This window comes from Oncorhynchus clarkii, chromosome 20, assembly GCF_045791955.1.
Source record: "Oncorhynchus clarkii lewisi isolate Uvic-CL-2024 chromosome 20, UVic_Ocla_1.0, whole genome shotgun sequence".
NCBI classification, from domain to species: domain Eukaryota; kingdom Metazoa; phylum Chordata; class Actinopteri; order Salmoniformes; family Salmonidae; genus Oncorhynchus; species Oncorhynchus clarkii.
The window spans coordinates 71984711-72002205 of record NC_092166.1 but is presented as its reverse complement, the minus strand read 5'-3'; the positions used below and the strand labels follow the sequence as shown (position 1 = coordinate 72002205).

The 17495-nt window shown below is 43.7% G+C and overlaps 1 protein-coding gene across 6 annotated transcripts in view; it reads left to right on the top strand.

Moving 5' to 3' along the window:
• LOC139376871 (golgin subfamily A member 4-like) overlaps positions 1 to 17495 on the top strand; it is a 54098-nt gene that overhangs the window by 12652 nt on the left and 23951 nt on the right. For 4 of the 6 annotated variants that reach the window (XM_071119841.1, XM_071119840.1, XM_071119839.1 and 1 more), the window contains 8 exons: positions 7269 to 7337; positions 7707 to 8054; positions 9324 to 9371; positions 9500 to 9556; positions 12147 to 12245; positions 12520 to 12649; positions 13867 to 14057; positions 16606 to 16689. In XM_071119841.1, coding sequence (XP_070975942.1) covers positions 7269 to 7337; positions 7707 to 8054; positions 9324 to 9371; positions 9500 to 9556; positions 12147 to 12245; positions 12520 to 12649; positions 13867 to 14057; positions 16606 to 16689 — 1026 coding nt within the window. Of the gene's footprint in view, positions 1 to 3320; positions 3441 to 7268; positions 7338 to 7706; positions 8055 to 9323; positions 9372 to 9499; positions 9557 to 12146; positions 12246 to 12519; positions 12650 to 13866; positions 14058 to 16605; positions 16690 to 17495 lie in introns of all 6 variants that reach the window. The other 2 variants (XM_071119837.1, XM_071119836.1) reach the window with 1 other exon arrangement.

Genomic DNA, 17495 nt, shown 5'->3' with positions numbered 1-17495 from the left:
GTCAGGGGATTGTGGAGGCCAGGTCATCTCTGTGTGTATAAGGTAGTAGTTTTGGAATTGTTAGTTAGATTACTTGTTGGTTATTACTGCATTGTCGGAACTAGAAGCACAAGCATTTCGCTACACTCACATTAACATCTGCTAACCATGTGTATGTGACAAATACAATTTGATTTAATGCAGCACTCCATCAAGCTCCTTGGTCAAATAGCCCTTACACAGCCTGGAGGTGTGTTTTGGGTCATTGTCCTGTTGAAAAACAAATGATAGTCCCACTAACCGCAAACCAGATCGGATGGCATATTGTTGCAGAATGCTGGGGTAGCCATGCTGGTTAAGTGTAAATAAATCACAGACAGTGTCACCAGCAAAGCAACGTCACACCATCTCCTCTGTGCTTCACGGTGGAAACCACACATGCAGAGATCATCCGTTCACCTACATGTACTCTGCGTCTCACAAAGACAGTGGTTGGAACCATAAATCTTTGATTTGGACTCATCAGACCAAAGGACATATTTCCACCGGTCTAATGTCCATTTCTCGTGTTTCTTGGCCCAAGCAAGTCTCTTCTTATTGGTGTCCTTTGCTGCAAAGAAACCACTACCAATTTGACCATGAAGGCCTGATTCACACAGTCTCCTCTGAACAGTTGATGTGTCTGTTACTTGAACTCTGTGAGGCAGTTATTTGGGCTGCAATTTCTGAGGCTGGTAACTCTAATGAACTTATCTTCTGCAGCAGAGGTAACTCTGGATCTTCCTTTCCTGTGGTGGTCCTCATGAATGCCAAGAGTGTGCAAAGCTGGCATCAAGGCAAAGGATGGCTACTTTGAAGAATGTCAAATGTAAAATGCGGCGCTCGTATTTGGGAACCCATTGATGCAAAGAAAATCCTCTAGACTTCAACCTGTTGTGCGATGGTGTATGGAAATGGTATGTTAGTTTGTTTTGCTGCTGATTTGCATTCAAAACATTGTCTCATCGAGGGCTGTGAGATGCCGCTCAGCAAGCTCCCGCTAAAAAGTGTCCGTTGCCAAAAACCCGAGGGTGGATAGCACTTGGATGTGCACCGGAATGGCATGTCTTTGCCTTTTTAAAGTAGGTCTTAAATCCTTGCAAAAATCCTATAAGATTGGCTCATCTGATATAATTTCCCAAAATCAATCTGTACTTTTTGCAGAAAAAGTCCCACCTGTCTCTTAAAAACACCTTCTCTGCTAAATGCATGATCAACCTAATTCGATTTCCCATTATCAAATCATTGTTTTTGTATTTCAACAATGGTTTCACTTTCACACGTGCCTCTAATTTAACAAATTACTGTAGTTTATATGGATTATTATCGTAACAAATGCACTGATGTGGTCAGATGATATGCCTGTCAAGATATGTTGCATGAATTCACAATGGAAATACAATGAAACTGAAAATTGTTCAGACATTTTCAAGATATATTTTCCCCATTCTACGCTTGACAAGCAGCAGTTCCCTTATTCCACCACTTGGCATGGCTGTGTCTAAATTTACACACACTCTCAAGCAAATGTTCATATTGATAAATCTCACACTTTCCGTGGAAATTATCCCACATATGGTTTATGCACAGATTTGTGCATTTGTATGATTGATAAATAAGGCCCCAGGTGAGTGCAGTTTGCTACCAGAAGTGTTTCGACCCTCCAGGACCTGAGTTCAAGAGCCCTGACTTGGGCCTACGTCTGCAGTGCTTCCAGAGGACTACGCTGCCATGCTCTGCTGCATCATAAAACTGCCCTAATGCATATCCAAGGGTTTAAAGTTTCTGTAGCCTCACCCAAAGGATAAGCTGTTCAACCAGTATCATCCCTTAAGTCTCAGCCCTGCATCGATTTAAAGCTGATTAAAACAAACCATGACCAACATGGATGGAGGCAATTTAGCCTAATTAGTGGAAATTGGACTAAGTAAATTGCGGACCTGCTTAATTTCAATCACTTATTAGACCTGAAAACTAGGTTTTTATCCAATAAATTACCAAATGAGTAGGGTTAAGACATATTTCCACTATTGAAAAGTAGCTAAACCTTTTTGACTGTCTTCAAGTCATAGCCAATTGTTTTTATTTTTATTGTTCAGGTCTAGGATAATACTTCAATTAATTCCATGGGTGAACCACAATGTGTCGGCATGCCAAGTTTTTTTCTACTGACCTCTGCCTTTGGAATGTAGCCTAAACAAGTGAAGTGACGCGTTCTCAGGTAGACTGCTCTGAGGAAGTAGCCCAGGCCATTATGCAGCAATTAGGCTACAGTCAATCATCGTCTGAAGACTGCTGGTGGAGCTGATCTTTTGACACAGACTTTTAACTTTAGTTAAGGTGTAGGTGGATGGATCTCAATGAATGGCAATATATACAACAACATTTTGATATTAGAACTTTGACTTATAGTGTTTTGTATAGTAAATCCAATTTGGCATATCCACGTCGTCAGATAAAATAAAAAAAAACATTTTTACCAAAGATCATAGGCTAAACAACTTTATTTTCAACACATCCATTTCAAAATCCGTTGTAAGAAATAAGCTACCTCAGCAAATAATTGATTGATTCCGCATTTTAAATCTCAACTCAAGCCTAAGATATTCACCAACCAAATCCAGCCTGAGGTAGTGAATTGTAGGCTAGACGTTTCAGGCTTCCAGCCCTTTGACAGCACCCGGCTTTATCATCTCCCCTGAAAGACGGCCATCCCCACTATATGGCTTCAGATAGCCTAGAGGCATCTTCTTCCTCCTCATCGTATTCAAATCATCTCTAGCTCACCGTCAGCTCCAGCCTTTACTCCTTTGACTTCACTGTTTCTGTGCCCCACAAACATGTAGGCAAATTAGCCTCATAAAAATGTTTAGCTTAATGATGACTTGGACATCCTCGTTTAAAAGACAAGATGTTAACATTTAGGCCTACCTTTCTATCAATCTCATGAAAGGCTATTTCACAATGGAGGACACAGATACTAGGATGTCAAATTCAGTAAATACCACATCGCCCTAATGTTGATTGGGTGTTCTTTCCATCTTTTCTTTCTCTCTGTCTCTCTTTGACCAGTCTTTTGCTCTCTCTATGTTTTTCCTCTGTCTCTTTGTCAGATTCTTTCACTTTCGTTTTCTCTCTCTGACCAGTGTCTCTCCAGAGAATCTGGGCAGAGACTACACTCTCCTCAGCGCTGTTTCACTCACTCTCATGGTGTTGTTGTTTTTCTCATTGCTCTCTGTCCCCCCCCCCCCCCCCCCTCATCTGTCGTCCCGTTGACACACTGACCTTTGACCTGGGGTCAGGTGCTGGCCGGGATGATAGCCGAACCTGCTTTTCTCTCTGAGTATACTATCTTTGCTCTGGACCAATCAAAGCCACCCCCCAAAGCACCTCAGGCTCAGGTTGCTCAGGTAGCCAGTGCGGTGAGTTCGGTTCGCCCCCCTCACACCCACCCCTGCCTCCTCTCCTCCCTTTCGTTTTCCTTTCCTCGCTCCTGGGTAGAGGGTAGAGGAGCTGGCCTGCTGTTTAGAACCAGTGAAGACTGCTTGCACCCTGATCTCTCTGTCTTTTCCTCCTCCTTATCTGTTTTCTTTGATGTTCGTAACTTGAAGGCATCTCACCACCACCTAACCTTGCATCTAATCCCTTGGGAGTGATTGTTGGTTTGTAAATGTGACTGTTGGGATAGAAGCTTGTTGTGCTATCTTCAGTATGCCGGTTGTTGTTATCCAATAGTCTCTCTTTCAGTTGTCTCTGAATTGACAGAAAAGGATGTTATCCCGATTCCCCTTTGTCTTTAGTTATCCTTTATAGTTGCTTGCCCCTGAAACCCTACCAACCTCCTGTATAGTTAACTATAGAGTTTATTCCCTTCCTCGTTCCCACTTCTCACCCCAAACGTCTTCTGTTTGGAGAGTTTATAGTCATTCGATCCACCTCCGGACCTTCTCTACTTAGCTTGCATAGTTGAAGCTTTTCCTAGAGCCATGAAAGATTTTCCTTTATTTCATTTTATACATATTTACCCTTCTCAATATAATTGATTAGTAGTGGTCAAACAAACAGCCCATCCAACAATACAATACCCTTCCGATTGGTGTTGAGTGACATATTTATATTAAAAAAGATCGTAGACCAGAACAACCAAGCTGGTGTTGGGAACTAGAATAATGCAGGGGGAACTAGAATAATGCATTCCTATTCCTCCTCACTTCATCTATTGAAATATAATTGGAAAATACCACACAATACATTGGTCTCAATCTCATGCTCTTAGAATAGACCAAGTTGTCCCCCCTGAAACATTTAGCTAGCCAGCAGGGTTGGGGTTGACATTCCAATTGACTTCCTGAATTGAAATGGAATTGACCCCACAGACAGACTAGGCTACAGGCTAGATTGCTGTTGAAAAACAGAGCACAATGGGCTGGCTAGCCTCATCTGTCTGTCTGGAGGATTTCCACATGATCTGCATTTAGAGATGGGACTTAATCCTTCTCTAGGCTGTCACCACACTCATCTAGAATTAACAAGTTACCTTTACTCATTCTGTGTCTATTACTTTTATTACATGTTTTATTTTTCTATATTTTCTTTCTTTCTGCATTATTGGGAAGGGCCCGGGACCATTTAACAAAATATCATCACTCTTCACCTGACTATAATATAATATGTGTTTTACTATAACTGTGGAATCAACAGATATTGCAAATGATAGGCTATTTATTTAAATAATAGGTACTGACTCAGAGATATGTTACTATTTTGAGCAATGTTAAGTTGGAATCACATCCTAATATTAGCCCATAAATGTAGTCTGTGTGTGACCATGTGTGTTTGTACAAAACATTTAACTTGAAAGTAAATGGTAAATGTGCCTTTTTATAAACACGCAGCCTACTTGTTCCTCATAACTGCAGAGAGCTGTTCAGTTTAACACACTGACATCCTAACCTGTCCTTAGCCCTCTTGGAGTCCTCTAGCAGCTAACCTATTAGCCTAGTTGCTTACTGTGTTTAAGTGCAGAGACTGCAGACGTTCTCTGGGCGAGCAGCTTTCCTGTTAGCCTAGTTTTTTTTCTGTGTTTGAGTGCAGAGACTGCAGACGTCCTCTACTTCTGACCTTGAAACACAGTACCAGTGTAGCTTTGCTTTCCACCACCTGGTGTCTGGAAGCCAAGCCAGGCTGGCATAGTTGTCTGTTGACACAGTATCGTTAGTCATCTGTTGGCTTGGTACAATTGCAGAGGGGAAAATATGATGTGTCAGGGATGTACCCTATTCCCAACAAATGGAATACATAGTGCACTATGTAGGGAACACAGCCTACATCCTTCTGTTTGGCTAGATATCCCTTTATATGCCCTGCCAGATTGTGTACAACTACAGAGACTATGGCACATGTTGCTGGTACACTAGCCTGACTGACTGTCTGACATGTCTGACACAGTACCACCATACCAGTACTGTTGTCATCTGCTAAAGATAACCCTTACAAACCTGCCCTGGTACATCCTGCTCCAGCACTACACTGCTTATACCTATCCAGCCCCCTTAGATCTGCCAACATCTTTGTCAGTACGGTTAGTCATCATGCCTTGGCCAGTGGCCTGACAGACTGTGTACAACAACTAAAACTAGGCTGCTGGTTAATGATGCCACTGCCAGTCTTCACATCCAGAGTGACAGTACTGTTTTCCTCCTTTGTGTGCCCTGTCTGCACACACAGCCTAACCTAAACAGCATCTTGGAATGACTGTTTGGGTGTAGTTGTAGGCAGCCTTCACAGTCTGGGTTGTAGGGGTGGGGATGGGTTGTGTCTAGACATTATTAGGCCATGTATAATTCATTGATTGAGAGCAAGTCAGGCCTGTTTTCCACTACTCTGAGCATCTCACTCAGCCACGCTGGGGCTCTTCCCTTTGTCTGCCTGTAAGGCAGGGTTAGGGGGCATTGGTTTGACCTACAAACACTCACACTCAGATCCAAAGTCAAATGAAATGACTTGTTGTTGTAGTCAAAGCAGACCCTGCTGCTTTGTAGCCTCACAGCAAACCAGACACATTGTGAAATGTGTCCCTTCTCATCAGTCTCAAATTGCAACCTCAAACTCCCATAATACATTTGTATAGAGGTTTTCATTTGTTGAATCATAATTTATTAATATTTTTCATACTTTGCAATGGGTGTATAACTCTGTCTGTAATACGTTTGTTTCATGTGTAAGTGTGCTCTCAACATTTCTTTGTAACTGAGACAGCTTCTTGACTGGTATCACTGGTCGGATTTAAAGATCACACTTGCAGAAAACCCCTTGCTTTTCTTATCTAGTATCAATGTTACTCAAAGGAGGGGAGGAAACTGTTAACAAGCTTACAAGTAGGCCAACAACTGGGTCGTGTTCTGTAGCAAAATATTTAAAAACCTTTTTAAAACTGAAGATGACAATTTCAGGCAACCCCTCCCTCTTTCAGTCCATTTTCTTCTGTTTGGTGGCTGATGCACCAAACTCTGATCTTTTCTATAACCAACCAGCCAGGCTACCCAGCTAATGTTCACAACAACACTACTACACCTGTCTTTACTATGTTCTAGTTAACCTACAATAACATCCTGCTGCAGTGATCCACAGCAATGCCAAAGCTTTGACCTTCAACCTCTTCATCTACTGGCTCCTCTAATCAAGTTTGACTGTTTGTTTTGACCTCATGGCTGCTGTGTAGAAAAATGGCTACCAGTTGTAGTTTAATGGCTACTAGCTGTAGTTCTATTTGAACTCCTATCTGTTCTGGTACTGTATGTTGTACAGTAGAGATGCCTTCTATCTTGTAATTTAACCCCTCTGTTTAATCCAAGTTTGCATGAGGGTACCCAACTACAGTACCCATAAGTCCCTGCATTGCTCCTGTCCAAGCAATACTAATATTCAGAGCCATGTATATTAGATGGCTCTGCTAATATTGCTTGATCCTATACAGAGTAATCAAGGTGTAGCGGTACTGTGCACGATGGCTGGGTGTGGGACATATGGATGACTAACAGGTCCAGGTACCAGGGCTGCGTCTGAAATTGCACCCTATTCACTATGGCCCCTATATAGTGCACTACTTTGTCACCAGGGCCCATAGTCAAAAGTAGTGGTCAAAAGTATTGCACTACAGTATATAGGGAATAGTGTTCCATTACAGACCCAGCCCTGGTTAAACCAGGACCTAGGTTGTTCTAACCTCTCTCTCCTGCCTCCTGCTATAGAGTGGCAGGAGAAGTGCCACAGGATCACCTAGAGGAAGCATCAATGGAGATGGGAGGGCTTCTCCTCAGGCAAGTTACCTCATTCTCCTAACACCTTTCTCTGGCTTTTCTGTTTCCATTTAAATGTGGTTATTGATGTGTCCTGAAGAGGTAATAAAGCAACTAAGAATACAAGTTAAGATGCTATGCCAGTTAGGCCTAATCAGCTGCAGAGGAAGATGCATTCTGATAAATGTGCCATTTGGATCGAGCCTAGGCCTAACAAAAGGAGTGGTTTAGTTGATTATCTTTAACCCATGCATGTGGAAACACGCATTCATATCCCACATGTCTCTAGCTATCTATGTACATTCCCACGTGTTTCAGTTCAATATAGTTGACAGCCATCTGGAAATGAATAACTTAAAGTAATACACTCTCCTGTCCATCCTCATACAGAGAGAAGAGCCCCAGTCGTTTGCCCAGAAGCTACAGCTCCGCGTCCCCTCTGTGGAGTCTCTCCTCCTCCGCGGTGCCAGCCGGGCCGAGGGCCTCTTCCGTTCCCCGTCTAAAGAGAGCCTGAACCGCAGCCCCTCTCTCAACTCCCTCACCCCCCTGGGGGAGAATGAGCCCCTGGCCTCCCCCTCTGCCACCCCAGCCTACGACCCTCCATCAGACATCGAGAGCGAGGCAGAGGAGTCGTATGGTAGCCCTGAATCCCTGCCGGCCCTGTCTAAAGAACAGCTGATCCATCGGCTACACAGGGTGGAGAAGAGCCTGGGGAACTACAGAGGGAAATACTCAGAGGTGGGGTCATGAGACACTACAGCAGTGGTACTGCATGGTACATCCTTTAGTGAGGCTTGTGGAAATCAGTCTCAAAAGAAATCAGTGTAATCACTAAATAATTATCAAGTAATTACCAGTTCAGCAAGTCATTCCGAACGGCTAAAACAGGGAGGTGGCCTGCTGTATGTCTACAATACACCTCTATGGGATGTACAAGTCACTATGATCAGTCTTCTCTTGCTCATCCAGTTGGTCTCAAATTCAGATGACCAGAGTAGGGAGTTGGCCTGCTATGCATACAGTGCCTGCGGAAAGTATTCAGATCCTTTGACTTTTTACACATTTTGTTACATGCCTTATTCCAAAATGGATGAAATAAAAAATAAAAATCCTCATTGATCTACACACTACCCTATAATGACAAAGCGAAAACAGGCTTTTAGAAATGTTTGCAAATGTATTAAAAATAAAACGCAGAAATACCTTACTTGAATAAGTATTCAGACCCTTTGCTATGAGACTTGAAATTGATCTCCGGAGCATGCTGTTTCCATTGATTACACAGCATTGTACGAGATCTTCAGTTTCTTGCCAATTTCTCACATGGAATAGCCTTCATTTCTCAGAACAAGAATAGACTGACGAGTTTCAGAAGAAAGTTATTTTGAGCCTGCAATCGAACTCACAAATGTTTGATGCTCCTGATACTCAACTAGTCTAAAGAAGGACAGTTTTATTGCTTCTTTAATCAGGACAACAGTTTTCAGCTGTGCTAACATAATTGCAAAAGGGTTTTCTAATGATCAATTAGCCTTTTAAAATTATAAACTTGGATTAGCTAACACAACGTGCCATTGGAACACACGCCTATGTACGCCTATGTAGATATTCCTTTAAAAATCAGCTACAATAGTCATTTACAACATTAACAATGTCTACACTGTATTTCTGATCAATTTGATGTTATTTTAATGGACAAAAAATGTGCTTTCAAAAACAATTATATTTATAAGTGACCCAAAACTTTTGAACGGTAGTGTGTGTTAAAAAATGTGTGCAATAACTTCAAAGAACCTGTTTTTGCTTTGTCACTATGGAGTATTGTGTGTAGATTGAGGGCGAAATGATTTAATCAATTATCAAAATAAGGCTGTAATATAACAATGTGGAAGTCAAGGGGTCTGAATACTTTCTGGATATACTGTATATCTCTGTGTGTACAGCTATATTTGATTTACCTTTCTAACCATTCTCCTTCTCTCTGTGTGTGTGTCTGTCTCTCTACAGTTGGTCACTACCTACAGAACAGTCCAGAGAGATAAGGAGAAGACCCAGGTGATTTTCATAAACCACCTCAACACCAGATTACATATAGTGATGCTCTGTACTATTGGGAGGATGGAGGAACGCTTTCATCCACACTCGCTGAATGCTGATGTAGTCTTTTCTGCTTTTCTCCTCAGGCCATTCTCAGTCAGAGTCAAGACAAAGCTCTCCGTAGGATAGGGGAGTTGAGAGAGGTACGAGTATGACCATGAACACCATCTGTTTCTGTTAAATACCAGTATATGTCTGTACTATTTTTGACTTACTATCCCTATCAAAGTACTGTCTACGGGGTCTTATTTTACTCTGTTATGACCCGTTACTCTCTCTGAACTCAAAAGCTTTTAGGATGCAGGCAACCACTGAGTCACATCATTAGGGTTGGAAGTCCTGAAATCTTTCTGTCCTAACCCAAAAAACAGGAGCTGAGCCAAAGGAAGGAAGTCAAGAGCAGTAGGTTAGCTAAGCCAAGGAAGGAGCAGTAGGTTAGCTAAGCCAAGGAAGGAGCAGTAGGTTAGCTAAGCCAAGGAAGGAGCAGTAGGTCAGCTAAGCCAAGGAAGGAGCCAGTAGGTTAGCTAAGCCAAGGAAGGAGCAGTAGGTCAGCTTAGACAAACTGAGGAAGTAGCAGTAGTTAAGCCAAGGAAAGAGAGGAAGGAGCAGTTGGTTAGCTAAGCCAAGGAAAGTGACGACGGAGCAGTTGGTTAGCTAAGCCAAGGAAAGTGAGGACGGAGCAGTAGGTTAGCTGAGCCAAGGAAAGTGAGGACGGAACAGTAGCTAAGCCAAGGAATGAGCAGTAGGTCAGCTAAGCCAAGGAAGGAGCAGTAGGTCAGCTTAGACAAACTGAGGAAGTAGCAGTAGTTAAGCCAAGGAAAGTGAGGAAGGAGCAGTAGGTTAGCTAAGCCAAGGAAAGTGAGGAAGGAGCAGTTGGTTAGCTAAGCCAAGGAAAGTGAGGACGGAGCAGTTGGTTAGCTAAGCCAAGGAAAGTGAGGAAGGAGCAGTTGGTTAGCTAAGCCAAGGAAAGTGACGACGGAGCAGTTGGTTAGCTAAGCCAAGGAAAGTGAGGACGGAACAGTAGCTAAGCCAAGGAAAGTGAGGAAGGAGCAGTTGGTTAGCTAAGCCAAGGAAAGTGAGGAAGGAGCAGTTGGTTAGCTAAGCCAAGGAAAGTGAGGAAGGAGCAGTTGGTTAGCTAAGCCAAGGAAAGTGAGGACGGAGCAGTTGGTTAGCTAAGCCAAGGAAAGTGAGGAAGGAGCAGTTGGTTAGCTAAGCCAAGGAAAGTGAGGACGGAGCAGTTGGTTAGCTAAGCCAAGGAAAGTGAGGAAGGAGCAGTTGGTTAGCTAAGCCACGGAAAGAGAGGACGGAGCAGTTTGTTAGCTAAGACTTGGAAAGAGAGGAATGAGCAGTAGGTTAGCTAAGCCAAGGAAAGTGAGGACGGAGCAGTTGGTTAGCTAAGCCACGGAAAGAGAGGACGGAGCAGTTGGTTAGCTAAGACTTGGAAAGAGAGGAATGAGCAGTAGGTTAGCTAAGCCAAGGAAAGTGAGGACGGAGCAGTTGGTTAGCTAAGACTTGGAAAGAGAGGAAGGAGCAGTTGGTTAGCTAAGCCAAGGAAAGTGACGACGGAGCAGTTGGTTAGCTAAGCCAAGGAAAGTGAGGACGGAGCAGTTGGTTAGCTAAGCCAAGGAAAGTGAGGAAGGAGCAGTTGGTTAGCTAAGCCAAGGAAAGTGAGGACGGAGCAGTTGGTTAGCTAAGCCAAGGAAAGTGAGGAAGGAGCAGTTGGTTAGCTAAGCCACGGAAAGAGAGGACGGAGCAGTTGGTTAGCTAAGACTTGGAAAGAGAGGAATGAGCAGTAGGTTAGCTAAGCCAAGGAAAGTGAGGACGGAGCAGTTGGTTAGCTAAGCCACGGAAAGAGAGGACGGAGCAGTTGGTTAGCTAAGACTTGGAAAGAGAGGAATGAGCAGTAGGTTAGCTAAGCCAAGGAAAGTGAGGACGGAGCAGTTGGTTAGCTAAGACTTGGAAAGAGAGGAAGGAGCAGTTGGTTAGCTAAGCCAAGGAAAGAGAGGAAGGAGCAGTTGGTTAGCTAAGCCAAGGAAAGAGAGGACAGAGCAGTTGGTTAGCTAAGACTTGGAAAGAGAGGAAGGAGCAGTTGGTTAGCTAAGCCAAGGAAAGTGAGGACGGAGCAGTTGGTTAGCTAAGCCACGGAAAGAGAGGACGGAGCAGTTGGTTAGCTAAGACTTGGAAAGAGAGGAAAGAGCAGTTGGTTAGCTAATCCAAGGAAAGAGAGGACAGAGCAGTTGGTTAGCTAAGACTTGGAAAGAGAGGAATGAGCAGTAGGTTAGCTAAGACTTGGAAAGAGAGGAAGGGACAGTTGGTTAGCTAAGCCAAGGAAAGAAGAAGGAGCGGTAGGAAGTGGAGAAAACAGCATATTTTCATTATCAGAACACGATAAGGCATTGCAGGTGACTTGTTTGAACTTGTGTGATGTAATTCACTGATACTCTCACCTGTGTTTGTAGGAAAGAAACCTTTCCCTGGTTGAAATGGTGCAGTGTGCCCTGCATGTAGGAAGTATAGGAACTGGCTCATGATTGTGATAATAAGGCGATCAGTGTGAGCAAGGCAATTCACAGAACTACTAATCTGGGTCTCATAGTGAGTAGTTATTGGGGAAGTAGGGTGTAAATCAGTCATTCTGAGTGGTCCGACTGCAGTGTAGTCGATCACAAACACACTATATTCCTCACCAAGAGCTGTGTGTATTAAGGCAATGTGTTATATGTTTCTCCCCAGGAGTTGCACATGGACCAGCAGGCTAAGAAGCACCTTCAGGAGGAGTTTGATGCTGCCCTGGAGGAGAAGGACCAGATGATTACTGTGCTTCAGACCCAGGTGTTTATATACAATACAGTGCAATTTTCACATTTTGTTAAATTTTTGTTCAATGTAAAATGAATCACGTTGTGATTTGCCCCCACTGATCTGTACAACAACATACTCAAAGTATAATAACAATGATACCATTTCTACAATTGATTTAAAATAAAATGTGTTTCAATGAGTGTCTGCTGAACACTGTCAGTATAATCTTGACTGTAGAATAAAATCTGATCTTCAGCCTGTGTTGCTCTGTGTTTTGACTGTGTGGTCCCTCCTCCTCTGCCAGGTTGCCCTGATGAAGAAACATCTGAAGGGGGTTCCTGGTGGAGCTGTGGCCCCTGAGGTTGAACATCCTCTCCAGGCTGAAGATGCTCCAGACTCCGCCTCTGCCCCACAGAGCCCCTTCAAAGACGCAGGTACTATACAGTACAGACACTATGCTGACTCCCACCCCTGATAGATGATGATGTGTAGATGGACAGTAGCAGACCTGGGTTCAAATAGTATTGTCTGGTGCAATGTAATCAATTGAATAGTGCCTAAGGTGCAAACCCTCTACACCTCTGGCACTCTAGGCAGGCTCAACCAAAAACTTAGTGTTTGGATTTCAAATACTATTTTGACCCAGGTCTGAGTAATGTAATGTTGAAATGTTTAGAGCCATTTGTCTTTTATCACATTTATTGAGTATATTTAAAGGGATTAATCACCCAAATGACAAAATGACACATTGGTTTCCTTACCCTGTAAGCAGTCTATAGACAAGGTATGACAGCAGTCCCTGCTTTGATTTAGTTTCCCTGGCACTGTTTAAACATTCAAATGTTTTAGTGTTTGTTGCACAAATCCCATTCAATTCACGGGAGGACCGATTATTAGCATTTTACACACGTTTTATTTATTTTATTTAACCTTTATTTAACTTAGTTTAAAATCATCAGAAAGTATCTAAAATCGATTGTAAAGCTCAACAAAGTGACTTATAGATGTTTTGAACATGATGTGTGACAAATGCAAATATCGGTGCCATGACTTAAATGGCACCGAAATGCTGAAACATTAGCATGTGGAAACAGTGCAAGGGACACTAAACCAAAGCAGGGATTGCTGTCATACCTTGTCCGTAGACTGCTCACAGGGTAAGGAAACCAATGTGTAATGTAGGTGAACTATCCCTTTAACACATAAAACCACAACACCGATCCTCTTATTGATAGGGTTTTGGTTAAATGTGGAAGACACATTTCAGTTGAATGCATTCAATGGTACAACTGACTAGTTATCCCCATTTCCTTAGCGCCTCAGTACTCCCCTTTTTCTGACTGAGCCGCGTTACCTCATCTAAACTGCAGAAGGCAGCGCTGACCCAGTGAAAACCATGGATAGGGATACGATTAGAACATATGTACAGTATGTATTTCTATGTAATAGAACATGTATCTCTCCATGGGAGTCCCTTTGTCACTAAGCTGTGTTACCTCATCTAAACTGCAGAAGGCGGCACTGACCCAGTGAAAACCATGGATAGGGATAGGATTAGAACATATGTACAGTATGTATTTCTATGTAATAGAACATGTATCTCTCCATGGGAGTCCCTTTCTCACTAAGCTGTGTTACCTCTTCCAAACAGCAGAGGGCGTCACTGACCCATCTAAAAGCATGGAGGTGCTGCAGAAGAGGGTGACGCGCCAGGAGAATCTGCTCCAGAAGTGTAAGGAGCTGCTCAGGACACACAAGGAGCGCAGTGCCCAGCTGACCAGTGAGAATGACACTCTACAGGAGCAGCTGCAGGAAAGACTGCAAGAGTTGGAGAAAACCAAGGTGTGTTAACCAATGTCAGTGGAGGCTGGTGGAGGGAGAAATGGAGATTATGTATTGTGATAGTATTCCATGGCTGGAATGGAACGGTATGAAACACGTAATCATAAATTATCAATATTCCATTCCGGCCGTTACAATTAGCCATTTTGTTTAGAAACCGTCACATGGCTCTTCTAATCAACTTTTCTGGAAAGATAGCTTACCCTTCACTCTGGAATACACATTTTAGAAGACCATTTTCCACATATGGCAGCCTGTACTTAGTACACTGTAGTTTTGAAAGGAGTTCATTATATGGGACTGAAGAGTGAGTGTCTGAACTCTGAACCACAGAAGTCAACACTATGGTGTGAACAGTAACACCATGTTTCACAACACTGTTTTATAAATCATTCAATGGAGTCTTGATGGTTTAGTGATCATGTGCCTGGTCTGTGGCTTCACTATCTATTTCTATGACACACACACAAGGCCCTCATAACGAGACAGAGCTCCAAAGTACACAATGTATGGAAATGGGTGCCATATGTAGGGAATAGGGTGCTATTTACGACTCATCCCAGGGGCTGACCGAGGTCATGTCATTTAGCTAACTTTGTGACATTTATTCTGTTTAATAGCACAACATTGTTCTTTGGTGGAATAATATGTACATAGTTTAGTTTGGCTGTGGTGTCTGTCGTTTTCACTAGCGGCTGAGAGTGATGCTGGGTGTCAGAACAGGCCTGTGATAACAGACAATAGCTCTGCATCTAAGTGTGATGGGCAGAGGTGTGTGTGTGTGTGGAGTTGCAGAATGTGTATGTGTGTGCGTGAGGTACAGAGGTATCTGTGTGTTTGGGTGGAGTTACTGTGTGTGTGTGTGTGTGTTGAACCTGGCCAGTGTCTGAGAACAGGGCTGTTCCTGTGACAGAAAGAGCCAGAGGTTAACAGGCGCTCAGCTCTCCTAACTTGCGTGGAGGGGCTTGCTCATCCTCACACACCCCACACCCTGTAAAACAGACAGCAGCTGTCTCTCAGGCCATCATTTCACCTTTGGGATCTGGTATTTATATGGCGTTGTGGTCTGTTTCGTATTTGCGTTAAATGTTTATTTACCTTATTGTATGTTCTCACACAGTAGTTTCATAGTGACATGCTAGCTACACTATAGACCACTGCTGCTAACCTAACCTGGTCTATGCGTTGGTTTAGTTGGCCTCATATGCGGCCTCTGTTGACAACCGCCTTGTGGCTGTGGTGGCCTGGCCTCATGGGTGGTGTAGGGAGACTGCCTGCCATTCAGAAACATTTTGCAACCTGGCTTGATACTTCCTTGTTTTATTGAACTTTTTTCTAACCAGGAAAGTAGCCTGTTCTGAGAGCTGTTTGTGCTGTATTCATTGTTAATTTACTAGAGCGGTGCTCCTGTTCCTTTACTAGAGCGGTGCTCCTGTTCCTTTACTACAGCGGTGCTCCTGTTCCTTTACTAGAGCGGTGCTCCTGTTCCTTTACTAGAGCGGTGCTCCTGTTCCTTTACTACAGCGGTGCTCCTGTTCCTTTACTAGAGCGGCGCTCCTGTTCCTTTACTACAGCGGTGCTCCTGTTCCTTTACTAGAGCGGTGCTCCTGTTCCTTTACTAGAGCGGTGCTCCTGTTCCTTTACTACAGCGGTGCTCCTGTTCCTTTACTAGAGCGGTGCTCCTGTTCCTTTACTAGAGCGGTGCTCCTGTTCCTTTACTAGAGCGGTGCTCCTGTTCCTTTACTAGAGCGGTGCTCCTGTTCCTTTACTAGAGCGGTGCTCCTGTTCCTTTACTAGAGCGGTGCTCCTGTTCCTTTACTAGAGCGGTGCTCCTGTTCCTTTACTAGAGCGGTGCTCCTGTTCCTTTACTAGAGCGGTGCTCCTGTTCCTTTACTACAGCGGTGCTCCTGTTCCTTTACTACAGCGGTGCTCCTGTTCCTTTACTACAGCGGTGCTCCTGTTCCTTTACTACAGCGGTGCTCCTGTTCCTTTACTACAGCGGTGCTCCTGTTCCTTTACTACAGCGGTGCTCCTGTTCCTTTACTACAGCGGTGCTCCTGTTCCTTTACTACAGCGGTGCTCCTGTTCCTTTACTAGAGCGGTGCTCCTGTTCCTTTACTAGAGCGGTGCTCCTGTTCCTTTACTACAGCGGTGCTCCTGTTCCTTTACTAGAGCGGTGCTCCTGTTCCTTTACTAGAGCGGTGCTCCTGTTCCTTTACTAGAGCGGTGCTCCTGTTCCTTTACTAGAGCGGTGCTCCTGTTCCTTTACTACAGCGGTGCTCCTGTTCCTTTACTACAGCGGTGCTCCTGTTCCTTTACTACAGCGGTGCTCCTGTTCCTTTTGATAACTTGTAGATTAATCCATATTTTACTTTCAAAGATGGTCCATTTATCCTTACCCAAAGAGCATCTTCAACCTTCAATATATATATTATCTGATCTCTCCTTCCGTCTGTCTGTTCTCAGGTGCCTTCACTGTTGCTTTGATACCTTGCACATTAACCCATTTTTTAAATATTTCCTTCCGTTTGTCTTGTCTGAACTACAGGACCTGCACACCACAGAGAAGACCAAGCTCATCACCCAGCTGCGTGATGCTAAGAACCTTATTGAACAGCTGGAGCAGGACAAGGTGAGTGAAGAGGGCTTCTAATGCTAGCCAGGAGATTCTGGACCTTGATCACAAACTTAAAAACTATTTGAATAAAACAACATCACCATAAGCTGAAACTTCAGTTAACTTTCCTTTTTAAGGTTGGTCATATATCTTGATTGAAGCTCCCTTTTAAGCTTCTGAGTCAGTGGAGGCTGGTGACACTTCAAATCAGGCTCATCGTATTGGCAAGAATGGAATCCTAAAACAACACATGGATACCCGGTGTTTGAAGTGTTGTATACCTTTCATTCCAGCCATTACAATTACCCCATTCATCGATTGCTCCCTTCTTCCACCAGCCTCCACCATTCTGGCCCTAATGTTGAGTGCCCCTAAAATGTCTTCCGCACTCCTGCTTAGTGTGAATGTGTGAAATATAGACATGTTTGTGCTATACCCCTGAGTGCAGAGATGACATAAACACTCTATCCATGATTGTTGCGCTTCACCATTATCCTCTGGCTCTGCAAGAGGTGTGTGTGTGTGTGTGTGTGTGTGTGTGTGTGTGTGTGTGTGTGTGTGTGTGTGTGTGTGTGTGTGTGTGTGTGTGTGTGTGTGTGTGTGTGTGTGTGTGTGTGTGTGTGTGTGTGTGTGTGTGTGTGTGTGTGTGTGTGTGTGTGTGTGTGGAGACTGTGACTTGTGAGGTCACAATGATGAATATGGGTTAGGGTTAGAGGCACAGCATAATTGTTGGAAACAATTTAGGGGCCTTGGGTTTGATTAAGACATGCTACATAGGAGACAATCATAACAGTGCAGATAAAAATATGTTAATTGAGGAC